This window comes from Poecilia mexicana, unplaced genomic scaffold, assembly GCF_051168715.1.
Source record: "Poecilia mexicana isolate PSO_F unplaced genomic scaffold, ASM5116871v1 scaffold_17, whole genome shotgun sequence".
NCBI classification, from domain to species: domain Eukaryota; kingdom Metazoa; phylum Chordata; class Actinopteri; order Cyprinodontiformes; family Poeciliidae; genus Poecilia; species Poecilia mexicana.
This window is the reverse complement of record NW_028263386.1, coordinates 9,248,431-9,270,651: the sequence shown is the minus strand read 5'-3', so window position 1 is coordinate 9,270,651 and position 22,221 is coordinate 9,248,431. Positions and strand designations below refer to the sequence as shown.

Below are 22,221 nucleotides of genomic sequence, written 5' to 3'. Positions count from 1 at the left end.
TGTGTGTTTCTTTATTGCCTTTGTGACTTTTTTCTTGAATTTCTGATTTAAAAAAAAAGTCCGAATTCCTTTTCTAGTGACCCCAATGCTTTTCTGTCTGTATGTCCTGGTTATTAACTATATTTTATATTGTAAGAGAGAGAGAGGGAGAAAAAAAAAAAAAAAAAAACAGAAAACAAGCAAACGAAGACCCTAATCTTGGATATCACCCTAGAAAAGTGATAGTTTGTTACTTTGATTTCTTGTTTTGTCTCGTGTGGAACTTTCTGTGGCCAGCTTATGTCTCAATTGATGTATTTCACTACTTTTTGCAGTTTTTGTCTGTTCTTTCCCCGCTGACACGTTGTCTCTTTGTGGTTATTTACATTTAAATTAGAGTCCCAGATTGTTGAACAGCATAATTATAATTCTGGGACAGGAAGAGCGGACCCCTGACTCGTCGGGACCCCTGACTCGTCGGGACCCCTGACTCGTCGGGCCCCCGGGCCTGACTGAAAACACTTCTGCCTCGGCTTGTGTTATCTGCGCGGTGGGTTGTGGGTGTGAGAGCGTCGAAGTAAAATGGCGGACTTGGCAAACGAAGGTGAGTAAGTAGCAGTGTGAGAAAAAACCCCATCAAGCCTTACCTGCTGATATATATGCTCCTTACAATTGTGTCTGCACACGAGGGAGCTGCAATGAAACATCTCGGTCCCATGTTTATTTGTGTCTTCGGGTACCGTGTGGCGTCGCGGTGTTTATAGTACCCACAACGTTAGCAAACAGGCTAACAATGCTAACGGTTGGGCTCAGGCTAATACCTGGAATAAGTCGGGGCTGCCCGGTTTACCTCTCAAAGCTAGCGCCCCGGCTATTTTTAGCCTGTGTGTTTGTCCATTTGAGATCCGTTTTCAGCAAGTGGTATAAAACGTTTTTTTGTAATATTATGAGTATGGAACAACGCTGTCCATTTAAGCTCATTTGGTGCTGCATTCCTCTGTTTGACTGTCGTAAGTGGCTATCGCTTGTTTAGGCGCGTAAGGGTGAAAATGGCCATTAAGACAAGGCTCAAGTCGCTTTTGTGAAAGTTTGTAATTTATGCCCCTTATTGATTCCCATTGGGTTTATTTTGAAACTAAAGCTAACAGGGTGAGAATCTTAGTTGCACTGTTTGTTAGGAGAGATGACTCATGCGGGATGAAGCGAATTAGCACGCTAACTATAGCCTACTCTCTGCTTCATGGAGGAACCGGTAGCGGCGACTATTTGCTGGAAAGGGTCATAGTAAAAGTGCTAGCTGGTTAACATAAGCCGGGACCACCTCTGGCAATTTGAATGCCTGACGTGAACACCAGCATTACACGCAGGAATCCATACGTTTATCATATTGGCTGTTCTGAATGAAATTAAAAATGAAAACAAAGATGGATGATAAATGTAGGTCACTTAGCATTTATTGCGTTGTTGCACCAAACAGAACCAGCATGATCCATCTGTGCAGTGATTGTCAAACAGCTTCGCAGCATTTTCCCCCAGATGTTTATCTGTTGCAGCACTGCATGTGCACTTTTGTAGGGCAGGCGGCGTTAATGATGCTACCTACACCTGCCCGGGAGCAGGCCCCGCTCAGACACAGGAAAACCTTTGTCTGATACCGTTATAGGATTACACATCTCAGAGGTTACACCGTGAAGATGCTTTAAGTGGCTTGAGGTGACTCCAGATCATTGCCTAGCCTTGTGAGACCTCTTCTTCACGGGTATACAGCAATAGCCTGGAGCTGGAATTAAATCTAAAGGCTAAATTTTTCAGAAAAACTGATATAATGTTGCTGTTTAAAGGCAGATTTGAATATTTAAATAACAACACTCTCGTTTCTTCAATGAAAAATATTGTTGCTATTGCTTGTGTTGGCTAGCTTTGATCTATATAATATATTCTTGCTCTTCCCAGAAGTGTTAATGGGATTGTATGATTAAGCCCAGTTTGTATGGGAGCGGATTTCTCCGCCTGTCACCACAGAAACCTTTCTAACTCAAGATGTTTGTCAAACAGATTCCAACCATCATTAGATCACCTTAACATAAATATTTAAAAGATGGTAAATGTCCTGCATAATGCTAAAGTGTGCCTTGCTATATTTGTAATGACTGCGATTTTACTTGGCTCTCTTGATCTGTTATGGATATTGGCTTGTGATCTTTATCAGCTTTCATTCTGTAGCCTTTTTTTGTGCAACTTTCATGAGAAGTTAACTGGATAACAATACAGGTAACCTAAAGCTGATGCTTGGATGACCAGCCTACATCTTTTCTTAACAGACAAGCCTGCCATTGCACCTCCTGTGTTTGTTTTCCAAAAAGATAAAGCACAGAAGGTAAGTTTCTACTTCCCGTCAAAGCACTTTCACTTCATTTGATCTGTAAAAGTAGGCATGGGTGGTTCTGAGATTCTTTCAGTGTGAGTGAAATTACCACAGGTTTACACTTTAACAAAAAAATGCAAATAAAAATATGTAGCATGATGAACTTGTGCCTTAGAAACAATTACTCCTTTTGTTGCTAAAATGATGTAAAATACAGGTCATTACAGTTCTAAAAGTGTTTCAACACATTTAACTTGTTTATTTTGTAGCTTGGCAAGAGCAGAAATATAATTTAGTTTAGTAGTGGTTATAAGGCAGAACATTATACCGCTGTTGCTATTTTTCTCTTTTATAGTGTACAACCCATTGGAAGTCTCTGGTTAACCCACTAGCTTAGCCTAGAGGATGTGCAGATAGTCTTTTGCAATTACATGGTGTGTGTAAAATTAAAACCACTAGGGTTTCTTTGGAATGCAATCATTTTGACTATCATATTGCAAGTGTCACACTTTATTTGCCAAAGGCATATTCATCCTTGATGGAGTGTTGTACTAATACCCACACTTAACACACAGGATGATGCCCTAAAGGTCACAGAGAGAGTTGGAAGAATAGAAATGATGGAAGAGAAATGGAGATTGATCCGATCTAGACGTTGTGATTCTGTATTGCTGCAGGTTACATGTTGACTAATTTTGCCCTTAAACTTACAGCCAAGAAAAATTTAGCAAATTTTATAATAAAATATTACAGGTTTGTCCGTATTCACACAGTTGCTTAAAATATATCCATAGATTGGACAGATTGAGTAAAGTTTAATTATATAGAGTCTGCTTAGCTTCAGCTTCCTTGGAGATATTTTATCATAAAAAGGAGGAAGTTTGAGATAAATGCTGGTTATTGGTTTCATGCAAACATGTAGGTCAGTGGAGGTTGCTTTCCGACACGGAGTAACTGGTGCACACTGAGTTTACGATTGTCGTATAAAATGTGTTTTTGTAAATAAAGTTGAATTGACTTAAGGAGAGAATTTCTGAAATCTAGAGAGGAGCAAGAAGAAGTTTCCTTCTGCAGACAGAAAGTGTCCAGCTAAAATACTGAATATTTTATTCTTTTACCTCCATCTGCCATGGATTATAATGGAGTTGGGAATTTCAGTGGCCTGTAGGAAGAACCTAAAGTCTTAAGGAAATAAATGACCAGGCTGCTGTCACTTAGCGATGCTAATTCCTATTAAGCCACCATATGTTTAAGAATTAGTTTCACTTAAAATTGTAAACTTATTTTAATTATGCTCTTGTATTTTATTGCTAAAAGTTAGTTCTAAGACATAAAATGCAGCCGTGTTGCTGATTGGTTTGTTCATATTTGCTTTTGACAAAAACGGTTAATATTGTAAAGACATTTTGGATTTTGAGCTGTTGGTATCGGCAGATATTTAGAGTCAGATTTTGGGATTCAGTTGAAACCAAAAATCCTGGATTGGGGCATCTCTAAAAAGATTCAGAAGACAAGAAAACATGGATTTATTGATTATATTAGTATTGCAATATTTAACCATAATACCACCATCACGTGATTTTCTACTGTGGTGCACCCTACTGCTCTGCCAGGTAGTTTGCAGTCACTTTCCCAGCATTGATCCATAAAACCAGAGAAAACTGCAGTAACTTCTGCGTTAAAAGGACTATAAACCTTTGGAAGTACATAGGAGAAGATGTTGACATTTTTAATGCCATTACTTTCTACCCAAACCTTTGGCATTACCTTGACACCTAAACCTACGTTAAAGCATGTTTGTTTTCCAACACTTAACAGCTTTTTCTTTCTATGGAGTAAAACCTTAAATGGCTTAATTCGATTCTTATAGTTAATAACAAACATTGTTTTGGTTCCAGGTTGCTCCTGTGACTTTTAAAGGTATTTTTGAATGTATAATAACTGGAGCTTTTATTGTCATGTCTTGCAGCGGTCTGCAGAAGGCTCAAGTGCAGAAGATGGCGAGGGTAAGCAAAATACTATAATCTCTGTTTTGTAGTATAGATTTTCTCTAAAACTAACAATAAAAATGTTTTACTCCTGTTTTCAGACTCCGATAAAGATGAGGGAAGCTATTGTCCCCCTGTGAAAAGGGAACGGACCTCATCATTCCCTCCCCCTCATTCTGGTAAGGACATGTAGTGACTTAGCAGACCATTTTCTCCTCTTCTTTTTTTTTGCCTTATTCTTTCTTGTGGTATTATTTGTATGCCGAGTGCAGTGTCCTGTCTGGCTTCTTGCAGTTCCCAAGAACAATGTATTCATGCCCTCAAGTTTCTGCCAGTCTCCAACTGGGAACTCTGATTCTGAGCCAGGTGAGGCTTTAAGACCTTGTGTTGAAATGGTTTAGGTTTCAACTCAAAGGTGTCTTTTTTTTTTTTTTTTAAAACGTTTAAAAAGGTTTGTCTTGTGACGTTTGGGTTGCCAGCACATTTTCTTCAGTGCCGTCTTGCAAGCTTCCTGCATACACATAGCTCTCTGCCCACCAAACCGTCTTGTGGTTTGGGACTAAATTTTAAGTTCAGGGGCCTGGTGTTATTTATAGAAAAAGAAATACGTGCAATTTCAGATTGTATGTTTTATTTTTTTCGTCTGGCTTGTAATAATTTATCACGTTCAAGCTGACTGCAACCTACAGGGTTTCTGTAGATGTTAGATTTAATAGGGTTACATGTTGTGTTTCTCACCTGTTCGTTGAAGATCGTGCTGCATGTTTCACCAGCAGCTGGCTCCAACAGAGCCAATCAGTCGCACTTCTGGTCAGAGCAGCTGCTGCTGCTGCAGCCTTGGTGTTAGTTTGAGGACCGGGTTGGCTGGTGAAAACTGATCTGAGGTTACAGAGCATTCATAAACTCTGGATAATTTGTAAAAAAAAAAACAAAAAAAACACACAAACAAAAAAGTTTAAATCACAGACAATAAAAACACATTGTTTAATACTGTTAAACAAGATGAAATGTCAAAAATGACTTTATGTTGTGTGTTTGTGGTTTTTTTCTGGTGGGTTTTTATTAAGTGATCTGTGTTGCTTTCTGTTTGCTGCAATCAGGTCATGCTTTATCCAGAGCAGAGAGAAGTGAAACCTTTTTCTGTTTGAGTTTAGCATGCTTATTTGTAAGAACTTCTTAAAACCCTGAGAAATTCAGAAAATGTTTTCACTCTGGGAACTATTAGGACCATGTGTAGCCTGTAATTATGGCTGCAAACAATGCACTTTTACTGGCAAATAAATTTTTAAGCATCCATTTGAAAGCGTTTTGATTTTTAGTGACTCAGATACTTTGGTGTTATTAGATGTTATGCTACAATGCTTTGCAAAAGTATTCACTTCCCTTGTAGCTGTTTAGCAATTCTTTTTCACTAATAGAAAGCTGAAAAGTTGTGTGCTTGAGTGAATAAATAATAGAGCCAGCTTTCACTGCAGCTATAAGTCTTTCTTGGTGTGTATCTACCTGGTTTACACATCTGAATAGTTTTTAGTTTTTGCCAATTTTTCAATGCCAAACTCAGATTGGATGCAGAGCCTCTGTGAGCATACATTTTCAAATCTTTGCATGTTAGTTGGATTTAGGACTTTGATTGGGCCATTCCAATGCATTAACTGGCTTTGATCAGCCAAATTCAATCTAACTTTATAAACAAGATTGCTTATTTCTAAAAGTCATAATTTTTGTTTAAAAATCCAAGCAAAAACATTTTTTCCCAGTAGGTAAAATAAAACCTCTGTCAAGAAGTACACAATATATAACAATAATAATAATTAAAAAAAAGCAAATGACAACATTTAAGTTGTTGCAAAAACTGAAAATACATGTTGAATACATGTTTCATTTTTTTCTGTTATGTTGGAACATATCTTAAAAACAAGTTGATCAAGATTTGGTGGTGAATTCTGATAAATAAGCTCCATATTAATGTTTGCAAAGCTCTCCATGTCAAAATTGCATAGATTACCGAACAATTTCATGTCATTTATTGCTCTGAAAAACAGCAGAGCTCTCTGTGAAGTCATGGCTCAGCATTTGGGAACACAGTGGTGCTGATTTTTAGTTTGTCATTTAAGTGCTGCACATATCCTCGCCGTCTCTGACACTGCCACAGGCGACATGCACCCCAGCAGTGGGCCATTACTAACAGGTATATGAAATCATCTCATGGACCATACAGAATCAGATCCCAGGTCTGATTTGGCCCCACGGGCCTTGAGCCTGAGATGTCTGATCTAAATCATTCTGTTGTCTTGGTGGAAGCTGAATCTCTGCCCCCAGTCTCCAACAGGTTTTCTTCCAGGATTCGTCTGTTTTAAGCTCCCTCTGTCTTCCAAATAACTGTAACTAAGTTGTCATGATTCATCTTGTCACTGTGTTTTTCTGACAGTTGTTTGTTCAGATTGCATTTTAAAGCCATAAAGTTTCCCTTTGGTCTTTTCTAACCCAATTACCTTCTTCCATATGATTGCTGCGGCCCCTGCTTGGCTTGCGTCAGTCTGAAAATAAGACTTCTTATTCTTTATGTCACTGTGTGTGTTGCTCTGCAGCTCCTCCAGAGTGACCGTATATCCTCTTGGCTGTTCTTCCCACTAATCCCCTTCCTCGTCATGTCTTGGTGGTTTGTGAAATACTCTTTCCATTTTCAGATGACTGATTGAACAGAGCACTGAGCTATCCAGAGTTATTATTTTTGTAGCATAACCCTGCTTTACTTTAAGTGTTTTCATAATTTTATCTCTGTATGTGCTCTTCTTTTTTCTTCGTGATGTTTGGTTGCAAATGTTCTTCCGTAAACCTGAGGCTTTCACAGGGCAGCTGGATTTGTACCGAGAATAAAATGCCTACACTGAAATCTATTTATTTGGAAAAGTAAAGCATATTTATATAGCACATTTCAGCCACAGTCAGTTCAAAGTACATAAAGACCAATACAATGACCAATTATGAAACAAGTAAACATTTCATTTTGTCAAAGGTCATTAAAATCATCAAGCAAATATTTTGGTCAGTGTTCCAGTTGTTATGAAACAGATGGAGGTTTTAACCCTGATTTAAAGGAAGTCAGTGTGTCAGCTGTTTTGTTTACGTCTGTTCCAAATTAGTGGAGCATAAAAACTAAATGCTGCTTCTCCATATTTTCAACCAACTTTCATTTTCACTACAATTACCAAATTCTAAGCTATTTTGTCACACAAAATCCTCGGCACACCTGACGATCAGGTGTGCCGAGTGGTTGAAAAACACTGGCCTAATGTATATTGTTTTGTTTTGATAGCTATAAATAGGTGAGGTATATCATGTTTGAACCATTGTTTTTTTTTTTTTTTTTACCTCATTTACATCTTTCAGGAAAAGACTGGGGGACCTTTAGATGTAGAGAGACTAGTTTTCAGGTTGAGATCCTGTCGGGGAACATTTATGTGTTAGTAATTTTCTGTAAATCTAATTATGAATTTTGTTAAACAGCTTTGCCTGTTTTATTGACAAAGTTACCTTAACTGGTACAGAAACATTAAAACATGTAATATGCAATTGTCATATGCCACAATTTTTAGTAAGATCAGATAATTGTGAAAAAGTGAGAATGTTCCCAAAAGGTGAATAGAAAGCAAAGCGATTACTGAAATGCATGCAGGTGAACTTTGACTGGAAAGAATATAAACACAACAAACTATACAATAAACACAGCTCTGTTATTTTACAGCCAGGATGAGGAAAGCCTGGAAACGAGCCTCCTGTGGAAGATTTCCTTTAACCTTCTGCAGCTACCCTTGTTTTAGCTGTTTGTTTTTCCTCCTACTAATAAACTTTATAGGTCTGGAATCGTGCCGCTCATAGTGGCAGGATGATGGAGCAGCTCTGTTAGTTCTGATTAGTTCTTTTTGTCGACGTTTGTTAATATTTTTGGCCGAGGCGTTGCTTGTTGGACAATTATTCCCTCTTCTTATAGATTCCGTGTAGCTGGAAGCATTTTTACTCTTTTACTTTTGGACTGTTGTGATCTGTAACCATGTTGTTGTTGTTGTTGTTGTTGTTGTTGTTTTTACTACTGGGTGCAGTTTATTAGCTTCTCAAATCTCCAGTAATTACTGAACCCTGACTCCAAATCCCAGAGGAGTTGAAAAACAGTCTTCATGGATGCAGAGAGAGAAGGAGGAAGTTTGAACAATTTAAATAGGAGTGGCAAAAGCAAATAAGGTGGATTAGCAGTTCTTGTCAACAACTAATGGGGTCACCCAGGAAATGTGGCTGTGAAGTATGATCTGTTGTGACCGTTATGAGGCCGTCACATATCAACGGTCTTCGGTCACAGACCTCTTCGGATTCGTTGCGAGACTTACTGCGAGCATAGATCCTTCCACAACGACTCTTTAAAGATAACGATATGAGTTAGGGCAAGATTTAATTTCCCTTTGGGATAAAGAAAATATTTTTTATATTAATTGAAACACAATGCCTTTTGTGTTTCAATTATTTTATTCAAATGTTCTTTTTCAAACTTTGTACTTTTCAAGGCTGGATACCATGTGACTTTTGCCAGCAAGTTTTACCTATATGTAGTATTTGCAAACCTTAAAGGGAATTTTCATCATATGACATTTTAGACACAAAAGTGAATCATTAAATGCAAAAACCAAATGAAGCAAAAGGTGTGCTTTTATATTGTGCTCAGTCACTGATAAAAACTAGTTAAGAAAGCCAGTGAACTGAAGAAACAGCTTAAAAATGGGTCAGAGGACAAAAACTTGTCTTGTCAGGTTAGGAGAATTGTATTGTCTCTCAGGTTTTGCAAGCATCATGGGTGTTGCTGTGGTTACACGCACAGTCGTTAGAGAAGTGGCAGTTAGATTCCTATCTATTCGTGTTGATTTGTAATTTTTAGATGTGTTAATAGTTGTTGACTTTTCTGCTCTACTTCACCAGAGGAGAAACCTACGGGGTTCCGTTTAAAGCCACCGACTCTCATACATGGGCAAGCACCGAGCTCTGGTAGGTTTCAGTCGTTGTCGTCATACTGCCGGATTATAATATACTTTTTCTTCAGACATTTCACACATACCCTGGGTTTCTGAACGTACAGTGACAAAGCAATATAAATGATTTATACAATATGTAAGACAGCGTATCTGTGTTCTAGGCGTCCCGAGTCAAAAACCCAAGGAGCAGCAGCGCAGTGTCCTTCGCCCAGCAGTTCTCCAGGCGCCAGCCTCCAAATCACATTTAGAGTCCAGTGAGTACGGCTTCTACTAAGGTTACATCAATCACAACATAGTTGGCAGTTTGCTAAGATACTTCATAGGATTAACAAGTGAAAAAATAGGCTGAGTTTTCTTTGAGAATTGTCAGTCTGACTTACATGAATATGCTGTCTTTTTTTAATTCAGTAACAATACAAAACTTATACCATATATATTATGTTTTGTTTTCTTCTCAAATTTGTCTAAGAAATTAAGAGAACCTGTCCAAAAAAGGGACCAGTTGCTCCAACTCTGGGGTCTTTCTAAGAGACAGCTACATTGTCATGTTTGGGGTTTTAAGTAGTTATCAACAATGTAAGGAAAGTAACAGTCCTACTTCAGCAATTTGAAGTTTATTTTAATCATATTGGTTTAAAAAAAAACATATTTAAATGAGGGAAATCCATATCTTGTACCATTCCAATCAGTCATTTAACCCATTAATTTATTTACAGTTTAAAAAACAGAGATAAATTTTACTGTAAAATTGAATGCCTATTGTTTCAGCTGCTTACATTGAGATGTCTGCCAGTATGACCACAGCAAGCAAAGCAAGTCACATGACATTCATACACACTACCCAATAAACAACAACCAGGAGTTGAGTTTCTTCAAGGAATCTCACTCTGATCGTTTAACTTCCCGAATTGAAACTGTCATTTTCTGAACTCTGCTTATCTTAACTATTGATATATTTGTTACGAACAGAAACAAAATATGTAAAGTTTTAATTCTGCCTAACATTAAATCATCATTTTGATTTCTCACACAAGCTAAAAATGAGAGGAAAGAGAAGTTTCTTCTGATTTCACTTTATTTCTTTATTTAATACTATTGCGCTCTCAATTTGATTAGGGAAAATATCTCCATTTCACATCACATGACATTCTTATGACTTTCTGATGACCTTACATAATGAAGCAATAAGACATTTATGTCTGCAATAAACTAGCCTTGTTGTAGTACTCTCTACCTTTTTTTATGCCAGAAAATTTCAAAAGAGAGAGGGAGGTGCCTCCTGCCTGTCACGGAAGACCACAAATCTGTCAGCAAACTTCATCTGTCAGGCTCGTTGCCCAAACTTGTTGCTCAAGAGCTTCTGGCTTGCCATAGCAAACAAGAGTGTGTAGTGACACATTGCCTCAAACAACTGGTCCAACTGTATAAAAAGGAGGAGTAAATAATAAACACTGTAAACTTTGACTTTATTGATCTCTTTGGAGTCAGAAATACCATTTTGACATTTTCTTAGATTGGTTTCTTGCTACATGCAGTGACTATAAAAAGTACTTCCACTCTCTTCATTGCTTTAACAAATCAATCATAATCAAAAAGATTTCTCTTTTGGCAAATGAATATCTTTCGATGTCAAAGTGAAAACTGATTTCTATTAAATAGATTTGTAACATAAAATAAGTGACTGCATAAATATTCACCCGTTAAGTCAGTATTTAGTAAATACACATGTGGCTGCAATCACAGTGTGGAGTCTGTCAAGTTCATAAATACTTTATTGATCCCAAAGTGAAATTAAGTGTTGATCTAACCCTTTTTCTCCTGAAATCTACAATAAACTCCTTTTTGTTTACCCTCAAAATGAGATGATTGTTCCCAGGTTGCACACCTGGACACAGCAATTTTACTATTTAAATGTGATTTAACGGTTTCCTATTTTTAATAAATAAATAAAAAAATCTATAAAACTTATTTCCTTATTGCTATAACAGGGTGTTTGTGTGTAGAATTTTGTAGAAAGACATTCATTTATAAATGAATGTAACATTCATCTAATAAAGCTGTAACATAAAATGAAGAAAAAGTGCTGGTTTCCAAATGCTCTGTATAGTGAAATGTTTTCTGTATAATTAATGCATTGATTGTGTTTCAGAAAAGAAAGAAAGAAAAAATTAACAATATATATGTATTTTGTTGTGCGTTTAAACTTAGATTCCACTTGTGGAACGAACGGTGTGAAAAAGTCGCCAGAAGGCTCGCTGGTCAGCCAGTCCTTCTTCCTGAACAACAAAGAGCACTCGACTACGCCAGCCAAGTCACTGGTGAGAGTTTCATCGTCGTTTCTGTTGAATGGATAAATAATCTTAATTTTGCTTCACTGGTTTCAGTTGTTTCTGATTCTGTGAGCGGTTTAACTGACAACTTTACCGTCCTGCGCAAGAATTTTAAATCATTCCTAGTTTCTTTGCTTTCTTTATACCTGCAAATTGTTTATTTTAAAAATTACAACGGGACATGTTTGCCGTTTAGTCTGGACGAGATTGCCTGCACCTTCAGTCCTCAAGTGCCGATTAATGAAACAAACTGAATCAAAAGGTTGAACTACCTCCTTTGCATGTCAACAAATCCTGCAAAGGTCTGCTTATTAAACATTCATTTGAGTCAGGTGTGTTAGAGCAGGGATGCATCCAAAAGTTGCACAACAGTGGTATAAGTAAATAAAATAAAAAGTAGAGCTAACTTGATGCAAGGAAAACTTGCATCAAGTTGAGAAATAATGAGATTTGGTTAAATATGAAACGGGCCTTAATGCCAAAAATGATCAAATGTTACAAGTCATACAAATGGAACAGATACAGAGTGACATTCAACGTCAGAGCGCTGGGTGACTCTTAGCTCACCTTAGGGATGCAACCAAGTGAGGCAAAGGTTGCAGTGCGAGTTTTGCTTTTATTCTTCTCCTCATTCCTCCCTAAAGGTTAGTGTTAGTCAGGTTCATTTTGTGTATGAGACTGTCGTCAGTCTTATGTGATATGGTTTTGTAAGCATGTAGCAGTGAGCGTGTACGCAGATAAAAGGAATAATTTGATCCATAAAACTCAATTTGTCTGAATCAATGTATTTTCAATAAATGTAAACCAGAGGTTGAACTGTAGAAAGTGTTATTTATTTAAGTGAAAAAATTATGATTTAATATCTTTGAGATGCCAAACTGCTTTATTAGAAGTAAAGTTAAATGTGTTTGCATTGTTTCAGAAACATGAAAATGAGGAGGATGGAGCAAACGGCAACAAAGATGGTGGCAGAAGAGACAAGAAGGATTCTGATATCCCTACGTCTTTTGTGTTTGGTCAAAATATCAAAGACAGAGCAAAGGTGAGATTGCTGATGCTCTACAGTGCATTTTGAAAACATTTACTCTTTTCATGAATGCATTCCGATTTTTGCTTTTTCTTTTCCCTTTACACTTAAATGCTTCAAGATCATCAAACAAATTTTAACATGAGATGAGAACTACCTGAATAAATACGAAATGCAGTTTTAAAACAATGATTTCATTAATGAAAGAGAAAACAAAAACTATCCAGTATTACCTGGTTGTTCGTAGAAAAAGTAATTTTCCGCTAAGAGCCAGCCTCTGATGGCAATAACTGTAATCTATTATTTTCAGTCAGAAGCAGTGAGTCTCTCACATCAGTGTTGAGCAATTTCTGCAGAGTCGTTTTAATTCATGGGGGTTTTATGCATTAAAGGCCTATTTTAGTTTCAGCACCGCAGAACCTCAATCGTTTCAGGACTTCCAGATGTGTTTTGCAGTTTTGCCTCCTGCATAACTCTGTGTGCTCGAGCTTATGGTGACAAACTGATGGCTGGAAAATTTCCTTCAGAATTTAAAAGATAGATTTTTTACATCAATAACAGCAAACTGCCCAGATCATGAGGCGGCAAAGCAGCTCTGGGCCTTTGTTTGCATTGCTTTTCACCTTGAAACTCTCCCAGGGAGGCTATTTTGCCCCTTTTTTTCATTCTCATGAACTCTGACCTTAACTGTGGCCAGTTGGACATACAGTGCTTTAGAAGTTGTTCTGGTTTTTATGTGACCTTCTGAATGAATCATCAGTGCATTTTTGAAGTCATTTTTCTTGACCGTGCTTTCCTGGGAAGATTCACTGCGGTTTCACTTTTTCTCCATTTGGCTCTTTGGTTAATTTTTATGAATCAAAGCCTTAGAACAACTTTCCACACTCATAAATGTTGATGACTTTGTTTTTCATTTCTTTAATTTCATCCCATTGGCTCGTGCTCTGTTGCTTTTTGGTGTCCTTTAGCCTACTTCATGCTGTCAGACAGGTTCAGTTTCAGTGAATTGAACTTATGTTTCCCAAAAACTTGTTTACTCAGTTCAAATAGACTCTTAATGAATGAAACAATCATTTAAAAACATTTTGTATTTTCTCGTTTTCTTTGTTTGATCTGCAAATGTTTTCCTCAACACTGATGTGCTTCAATAATCCAAATTCAAGTCATAGCATTTTGCTATTGAATGTCTTAAATATTTCAGTAAGTCTAATGGTCCCATTATGTGTAACACACAGACACACATTTCTTAAATTAAATTAGATTTGAGATGTAATGACTTCTTGTTGAGCATGTTCACTTTAACATGTACTTTGTCCATATAATTACTAATTTCACTTAAAAATGACAACTACTTAAAAGGAGCTTTCGCCTGTATGCGCTTATTTGTGTGTTTTTGAACCACACAGCTTCAAGCTATTTAGCTAATTTGCTGTGGGGATTTTTTTTTGTTGTGGTTCTTTTTTTTTATTTTTTTATTTTTTTTTAGATTCCCTCTCATGTTTTTGTTGTTTTTGTTCCAGTTGGATGAGAACAGCACAGAAGACAACTCAAAAGACGCGGCGCAACTGGACTCTCAAACAGAGGGCACTAATTATTTCTTACAGTACATCTCTACCCCAAGGTAATGAGATTGTGTCTCAAATATATTTTTAGCATTTCAATTTAATTCATGGGTTAACCTGCGTTCACCGACTGAAGCTTTTCTTCACTTCCTTTGTTTTACTTTCAGTTCAAAAAATGCCACAAACAGTACAGATGGTGGAGCAAAGTTTGTCTTTGGGCAGAATATGTCTGAAAGAGTTCTGGTAAGCCGATTAGCTGCTTCCCAGAAATTTACCAAGATGACATTTTAGTCATCTTTTTTTCTATTTTATTTATTTATTTGTTGTTTTAAATTGCAGAGTCCCCCAAAAGGCGAGGCCTCAAACGAGGAAAATAAAGAGGTTTCAGCTGCTCCTGCTTCAGAGCCCTCATCACAGGAAACGACTCCAGAGAAGGGTAAAAATACACTCTCTCTTGTCCTTCAAAAATGTTTGCTATTCAGATTCATTACTGTGAGAAATGACAGCAAACTTAGCTGGACTTTGATGAAAACCCAAACATGTAAGATCTAAAGAAATGTATGAACACAGCCACATGCACGCCTGCAGGTTACAGGGTCTTTTTCCAAGGCATGGAAACAGAATCTGATTAAATCCTCCTATGTTCTCTACCTAAAGGGACTTGTTTACCACCACAGATGCAATGTTTTTATTGTAATTTTATGTGACAGACCAGCAGAAAGTAAGTGGAAGGAAAAAAAGCAAATATAGATTTTTTCTTAGGAATAAAATCTAAAAAGTATGGTGTCCATTTTTCCCCCCAGCTCCAGTCAGTACTCTGCAGCGGCAGTGTTTAAGTTACAGCTGCAGGTCTTTTATATCTCTGTTCCAGTTTTGCTCATTTATATTTGTTTGGCCCGTGTTAGAAAACATCTGCGCAGATTCTCAATTAGATTTAGGTGTGTGCTTTGACTGGGCCATTTACTCTGATCCAAGCCTTTCCAGTAGTAGCTTCTGGCTTTGTTGTCCTGCTGAAATGTGAACTTTGACCCCACTGTTGAGTCTTTTGGCTCCTCCAGCAGGGTTTTCTTCCAGAATTGTCCCTTTGTTTAGCTCCATCCAACTTCTCATCAACTCCAGCCTTCCCCTCTGTCTCCACAGTGTGCTGCCACCACCATCTTGTTTCATTTTTGTGTAAAATGTTTTCAGTGTTTTTCATTAGTTTTCTTTTAGACAAGTGCCATTTTGCATGAAGACAAAAACATAAAATTTTGGAAGCCTTCTTTTGATTTTCTTTGTGGTACTTTTCCATAAAAAAGTGGCACACTTTTGGGATGCACAATTAAAGCAGGAACTGACAGAATTGTCAAAATGTCATAATTAGACAAAGGAAGGTAATTCAAAACAGAAATGGCGACATTATGTGTGTCATTGTTGCCTCTGAATTCGCAACGGTTGATTTTGACTTATGTCTCATGTCAGCTACATAAAAGTTGGAAATAAAATGACCTGAATTGTGCCGCTCAGTTTGCCATTAAGAAGTCCTGTATTGATCGCATTTTGGCCAAAAACATCAGATTTGAGTTACATTTGCCTGCTGTGTAAAAATGGACTAATCCTTGCCTTCTCTGTCAGGACATCTGGGTGTTTTGGCAGGTTTACAGTTGTTGCAAGCTCTTTGAATTTCTAAGGTATTTCGAATAAAAGGTGTTGTGACAAACATGCATCAGTTTCCTTCCATTTCACATTTGTCTGCTGCGCTCTGTCGCATAAACTCCAAACAAAATGGGTTTAAATTTGTAGATGTAATATGACTAAACACTTTTGCACTGACTACAGTTTGTGAAGGATCAAAGGCAATCTGTTTTGCTTCCAAGTTAGGGAATGACTACTTAAAAAAATCTTAAAGTAAGGAGTAAATGATTTATTCTGCATTTCATTTTAACAGCAAACAGTGTGTCAGAGTCTTTGGCAGAATCTGCAGCAGCTTACACCAAAGCCACAGCCAAGAAGTGCATCTTAGAGAAGGTCGACGTGAAAACCGGGGAGGAGTCGGAAAGCAATGTTTTACAGGTAAAAAGACGAGACGGGCCTTGTGCAACAAACACGGTTGAAAGGGATGCAAATTTTTCCCTTTTTATTTCCCCCCTCCTTGTTTTTGCTACAGATGCAGTGCAAGTTGTACGTGTTTGAGAAGACGGCTCAGTCGTGGATAGAGAGAGGTCGAGGGTTGCTCAGACTCAATGACATGGCTTCTACTGACGACGGCACACTACAGTCTCGTCTTGGTAAACACACCTGTCAAACCTTGAATAGAGAAGAACCTCAACCCTGTTAAAAATTAAAAAACAGAAGTGCAAAGTTTAGTTAACAAAATAAAAATGCTTGTATTTTAGGTTTTAAGACCATACGAGGTCTTAAAACTGCTTCAAGTGCTTGTTTTTAATCTCTGCTGCAATACTTCATGTATGGCACAAGGGGGCGCTAAGTCATGCGACTAATTTGATCCCTTAATGTAAATTTATAAGGTTTACTGCAATATTTTTTAATAAAAGCACCAATAATTTTCAAACCTTGTTTTAATGACATTGTTTAAATTCAAATATAAGAAATAAAAACACACATCTACGACTAATCAGATTGCATTAGTGGTAGCTTCATTGTGTGTGTGTGTTTTTTTTTTTTTGTTTTTTTTTTTTTTTTTTTTAGTTTTTATGGTAGTCTTAACAGATAAAACGTTAAATGATCTTGCAGTAGTTCTGTACAGTCATGTGTCTCTGTGTCTCCTGATCTTCGCAGTGATGAGGACGCAGGGCAGCCTGCGGTTGATCCTCAACACAAAACTTTGGCCCCAGATGCAGGTGGACAAGGCCAGTGAGAAGAGTGTGCGAATCACTGCCATGGACACAGAGGACCAGGGGGTCAAGGTCTTCTTAATATCAGTATGTATTGCAAAACAATAAATTAAGGTTGTTTAATGGATTAAATTATCTTATTTTTAAGCTGTAGATATTTTTAAATATGCCCAGATTTTTATATTTCTGTTGCACATTTAATTTAGGTGTGTTCTAATCTTATGTGGCTGTTGCTCTTCTTTTTCTTTCCCTTTTTTTAAATTATAGATAGATTTTATTGCACAATGACAAAACGACATGGCTCATGTTGCAAGGAGGCACACAGCTCAATCAGAAGAAAGCTACTTCAGAACATTTTCTGCACCTGAAAATGGTGTTTAATTAGGAAAATGTTGTTTCCATAACTACTGCCTGCTATTCAACTAAATCATATTTTAAACAGGAGCTGATTGGTTGTATCCACAAAAGTGGAGATAAGGAAGACCATAGATATAAGCTTCTGCTGTAATGCTAATTTCAATTTCCACTGTGTGTATTAATGCATATTATGGTATTTTTTGATATATTTGAACTACTAAAAAAAAGGCAGTTATACATGTTTCTACAGGAGGTCTCAAGTGTTTAAAGATTCTGGCTATTTGCAAATGGTTGGGGTCCACTGAATGCTTCTCTTGTTATGGAATTAAACACTAAAGGAATATGTTAACAAATATAGGTTGTTTATGTATTTATGAATGAAAGATTCATTCAGTTGCAAACCTTCTAGAGGTTCAAATAGGCTGTTTATTTCAGAAGATGTTTGTTTTTACATGCATGACAGCCATGTTGGATTTTGAGTTCGGATGTGTGAGAAGTCTCCATCGTTTTCTCTTGGACTCCTGACGTCTGGGAACATTTGTTCAGTCACCTGACTTTTAGTTTGGAAATTTTCGCTTCAGACATGCAGTTATTGAAAGTTATTGATTTCGTGACAAATCTCAGCAAACAGAAAATGTCAAATGTCTGGTTTTATGAAAATGTCTTGATGGCACAATAGTTTTTGGAAAACTTTGTATTTAATCGATTATAATAGTCATTTACCTGAATTCCATCATTTTATCATAGCTTGTTTTTGTAATAAAATTCCTTGTTGACGGCAAATTGTTTATTTTAGCCTTAGGCATAGGAGTTTCCTGATGTGCTTTTACTTAAAATGCTCCAATATTCTGTTTTTATAGTGTGGTGTTTATTTCCAGATGAATACCATTGGGCTTCTTCTAATTAATCTAAAAACCTCCATTAAGTTTAACCTTTCGCTCCACACACTTTTATCATATTTACTACCCCCACTTGCATAACAATGTTTTTTCCTGCCTACTGAGCTCTATAGCGTCTCTTCCCAGATGTTTGACATTAGCCTCCAGTTGCTTAAAGGGCACAAAGCCTACAGACAGACATTAAATCTGAAACATCTGCACGCAGGAATGTACTTACAGTATATGTACCTTTAAAGTTCCTTAGATCTAGCTTCCCTTTTTGTCTTTTTGTTTCTTTAGGGTAGCTCGAAAGACATAGGTCAGCTGGCTGCAGCGTTACATCATCGTATTTTAGCTCTGAAGAGCAGAGCGGAGCAGGAGACGGAGACCCCGGCGACAAGTATCCCTGAAGCCGAGGTGCCGCAGTCCAACGAGGACGACAGCGACGAGGAAGACAAGGGTTCTGCCTCCGCTGCAGCCTCCACTCCTGCTACAAGTCAGTTTGCTCAATATGTACATTATAAATGTACAGTTGAATGACAATAAAGTCTCTGTGTCATTTTGCTGAATTATTCTAAGTTTCTGTTGACAAATTTGGTGGCAATTGCTTAGTTTAGCACCAGGTTGACAGGCGAAACTATTTCTGCAGTAATTAATGTTTTGTTTTCACAAGAGGGAAATTAATCCTGCGTTTTTCATACATGGTGTGAGCGCCCAGAGAAAAGCAGCGAGCAGTTGGAGGAGTGTTCTTTGTTTTAATGGCTAGGTTTTGACTAATGATGACGGCAGACGTGAGACAGTCAGGTCCAATTAAGAGAGCTTTATAAATGTGCAACCAGTTTGAATCTGGAGACAGGAGCGCCAGGTACAGGAACAACTTTTTGAAAGGTAATGTAGCCCTGAATTATTTATTATCTGAAGTTGAGATTGAAATTTTACCAAGAAATGTTTCAGTATGATGAGAATTTTTGATGTTTATTTGGATTGACTTACAATCAGTGACATTACTTTTCATGAGATTGAGATGTTTACCATTTATTTCTGCATGGAAACAATCTTAAAATGCAAATTTCAGAGATTAAAAACCACGATTTACTGGTCTCTAGTTTGACGTGCATAAAAGAGTGAGACAAGCAACGCCTTTTTACTTTATATTTACTCATACGTAATCGAGCCCATTTTAAATCTTTATCCGAAGATGGCAAATAGGACTCAGCCTTATATGAGATGTGTTGATGTCTGAACATAGATCTTTATTTAGGCCACTGCTTGTACTTCCAGATGTGTAAGAATTTAAATGCTCATTTGAAGTGCTTCTCTGATTTAGTAATTTACTGAGTGCATCTCAGTAAATTAGAATAGATTCAAGAAGCAAATTTATTTTGGTTATTCGGTTCAAAAGTTTAATTCTATTAGTGATATATTTAATAAATAAGGCATAAAGCTAATAATCCTTACATGTAGTTTTAGAATGCTACATAAACGAATAAAAAAAGGATTTTCTAAACAGAAATGTTTCATACAGCAGACACTTGCTGATGCCTTCCACAAGCAGAGAAAGCCACATGATCATAAGACGAGACGTAACGGAACATTAAAAAGTACTGGACTGAGGACAAGGACAAAACGATCCCATGTGGGCTGCCACCGCCACATTCATTGTCTTAAGCCATTCCTGATCCAGAGACAGTGTGAGAAGCGTCTTAAAAAGGGACATCTGTTCCTCAGTGGTACAAGCTCTTCTTTTCTGATGAAAGTAATCTTTGCATTTCATTTGGAAATAAAAGTCTGGTGGAGGAGTTGGAGGGGCCCAGAATCCAAGATGCTTGAGGTCGAGTGTGAAGTTTTTAGTCGGGGATGATTTTTGAGAAGCCATGTTGTCTTTGTGCAGCCATCTACCAAGATATATTAGAGCATTTCATGCGTCCTTCTGCTGACGAGCTTTATGGAGAGGCCGATTCCATTTCCTAGCAGGACTTGGTACCCGTAAAAACTGGCAAAAATACCAAAAACTGGTTCGAACACCATTTTGTTACTGTGCTTGATTGGTCAGTAGTTGGATCTGACCTGAATCCCATATTATATCTATGGATTATTGTGTCAAGAGGAAGATGACACCAGATCAGTGAAGGCTGATATCAAAGCAACTTGGGCTTCATCAACATCTCAGCAGAACCACCGACTCATCTCCATTCCACACTGCAATGATGTAGTAATTTATGTGCACAGGCTAGTATTGAGCGTATATGCTAATGCAAACATGGGCTTACTTTTCAGTAGGCCGACATTTCTGTGTTAAAATCCTTTTTTTGTCCTATTTAATGTTAAATCCTGGGTTTTTATTAGCTGTATGCCTTGATTTAGCTCCCTTAAAATGTATCCAAAAGTGGAACTCCTCTGTAACAAGTTTCTCTTTTTTTTTTTTTTGTAACTCATTAAAGTGAAGTAAATGTTAGTCTTAATTTGCTAGTCTGACTTGTTTGCCAAAATGTAAAATTGAAACAGACACGAGCAGCATGTTTATGTTTGGCCACCTCGGGAGAAAATTACGTTTTTTGCGCTTTCACGCTGGGTTTGATTTAATATATTGAGGCTGCTCACCCGCAGTGACATTTCCACCAATTTCCTCTCTTTTCCTGCAGGTAATTCAGATGGAGGCGAGAACCAGGCAGCGGGAAGCACATAGCGTCACTCTTGGACAGCCTGCTAAGATGCCGCTGTTGAGGTATTTTACTGTAGGCATCTCCATGGACAGCCCTTGACCAATATGGGTCCTCCAGACCAGTACTTTTGGATATTAGAAGTCTAGCTCCAGGAAATAACCCCCTGTGCCGGAGTGTCTCACCCAACTCGTGCAGTTCATCTTCTCTGCATTCAGCGTAATATCTGGAGTCGTTTCTTCCCTCCCTCTCCTGTTTTGTGTTTTATTTTTGTTTTCAAGTATTTTTTTTTCTCTCCTGACAGCAAAAATAAAGACTTCAAAGCTTTGGTTTGGGACTTTTCTGCTCATCATATTGATGAGTGTAAGGGTGTTTTCCTCTACATTTTAAGTATGGCACATGTTAAGACTGCAGTTTCTACTTTGGGACCTTTATACTCACTCTACAGCCGTACCTCTGGACTCCACACATCCAGAGGAGCTTTGTTCACAGTGTGTTTTGACTAGTCATTTAGTCTGTTGGTCCTACATCCAGACCGACTCTCCTCCTAACCCTTCCTTCCACTTCCCTCCAACCAGTCTGTGCGTTAGGTTTTGGCAAATGTAATTTATTTTGGGTAGTGATTTTCATAATGCATCTCAACACATACGTGCTGTTTGTAATGGCTAGCCAAGATCACTCAAGTTGTCATTACTAGCAGTTTCTTATATTTCCTATTGACCTATATTATAGTGAATAAAAGACTCAAACAATGCAGTTTCCGCTAATGTGATTTAATTATTTGAGGACAAAAGGGCAGAAGGATTCACCTTAAATTGTCATCTGAATTAATGTGTTTTAGTTACTCATGTTTATTTTTGTGGAGTTATTTTTTTTTTCCAGCTTGAGAAAATGAATCCATCAGTCTTCAATTTGCATGTAACTTTTTTTTTTTTTATTAATTTCAGCATCCCAAGGATTAATCGTCTTGATGCTTATTTTTATGTTGACAATGATATAAACTTTTTATCCATTTACATCTGGAAACCATGTTGGAGTGAAGACTTCATGTGTGTAAAAAAGAAAAAAAAAAGAAGACAAAAAAAACAACAAAATATTGAGTGATGACTGTAATACCCTTTGAATTACATGTACATTTGAATATATCATTTAGTAGCACACCATGTTTTCTCATCTCCTTCACCTGCCCCCCTTTACAAAATAAACCATTTTGGACTGACTGA

The 22,221-nt window shown here is 37.4% G+C and overlaps 1 protein-coding gene across 2 annotated transcripts; it reads left to right on the top strand.

Moving 5' to 3' along the window:
• The first annotated feature begins 468 nt into the window (after positions 1-468).
• Positions 469-22,221, top strand: ranbp3b (RAN binding protein 3b). 2 transcript variants are annotated; one of them, XM_014981791.2, is made up of 17 exons: positions 469-583; positions 2,301-2,356; positions 4,314-4,350; positions 4,434-4,511; positions 4,627-4,698; positions 9,298-9,363; positions 9,512-9,604; positions 11,559-11,668; positions 12,603-12,722; positions 14,228-14,328; positions 14,437-14,512; positions 14,609-14,705; positions 16,197-16,321; positions 16,416-16,536; positions 17,048-17,190; positions 18,639-18,834; positions 20,981-22,221. In XM_014981791.2, exons 1-17 carry the CDS (start codon positions 562-564, stop codon positions 21,022-21,024), a joined length of 1,557 nt encoding a protein of 518 aa, XP_014837277.2. In that variant the 5' UTR covers positions 469-561; the 3' UTR covers positions 21,025-22,221. The 2 variants fall into 2 exon arrangements, with proteins under 2 accessions (XP_014837277.2, XP_014837276.2); XM_014981790.2 differs by lacking the exon at positions 469-583 and having other exon boundaries at positions 2,258-2,356.

What these genes read in the sequence shown, in the direction of transcription:
- ranbp3b (XM_014981790.2), top strand. Translation starts at nt 2,273, where the DNA reads ATGACCAGCCTACATCTTTTCTTAACAGACAAGCCTGCCATTGCACCT. An exon ending in GAACTCTGATTCTGAGCCAG is followed by an intron (nt 4,699 to 9,297) that starts GTGAGGCTTTAA and finishes CTACTTCACCAG; the next exon opens with AGGAGAAACCTACGGGGTTC. An exon ending in CACACTACAGTCTCGTCTTG is followed by an intron (nt 16,537 to 17,047) that starts GTAAACACACCT and finishes TGATCTTCGCAG; the next exon opens with TGATGAGGACGCAGGGCAGC.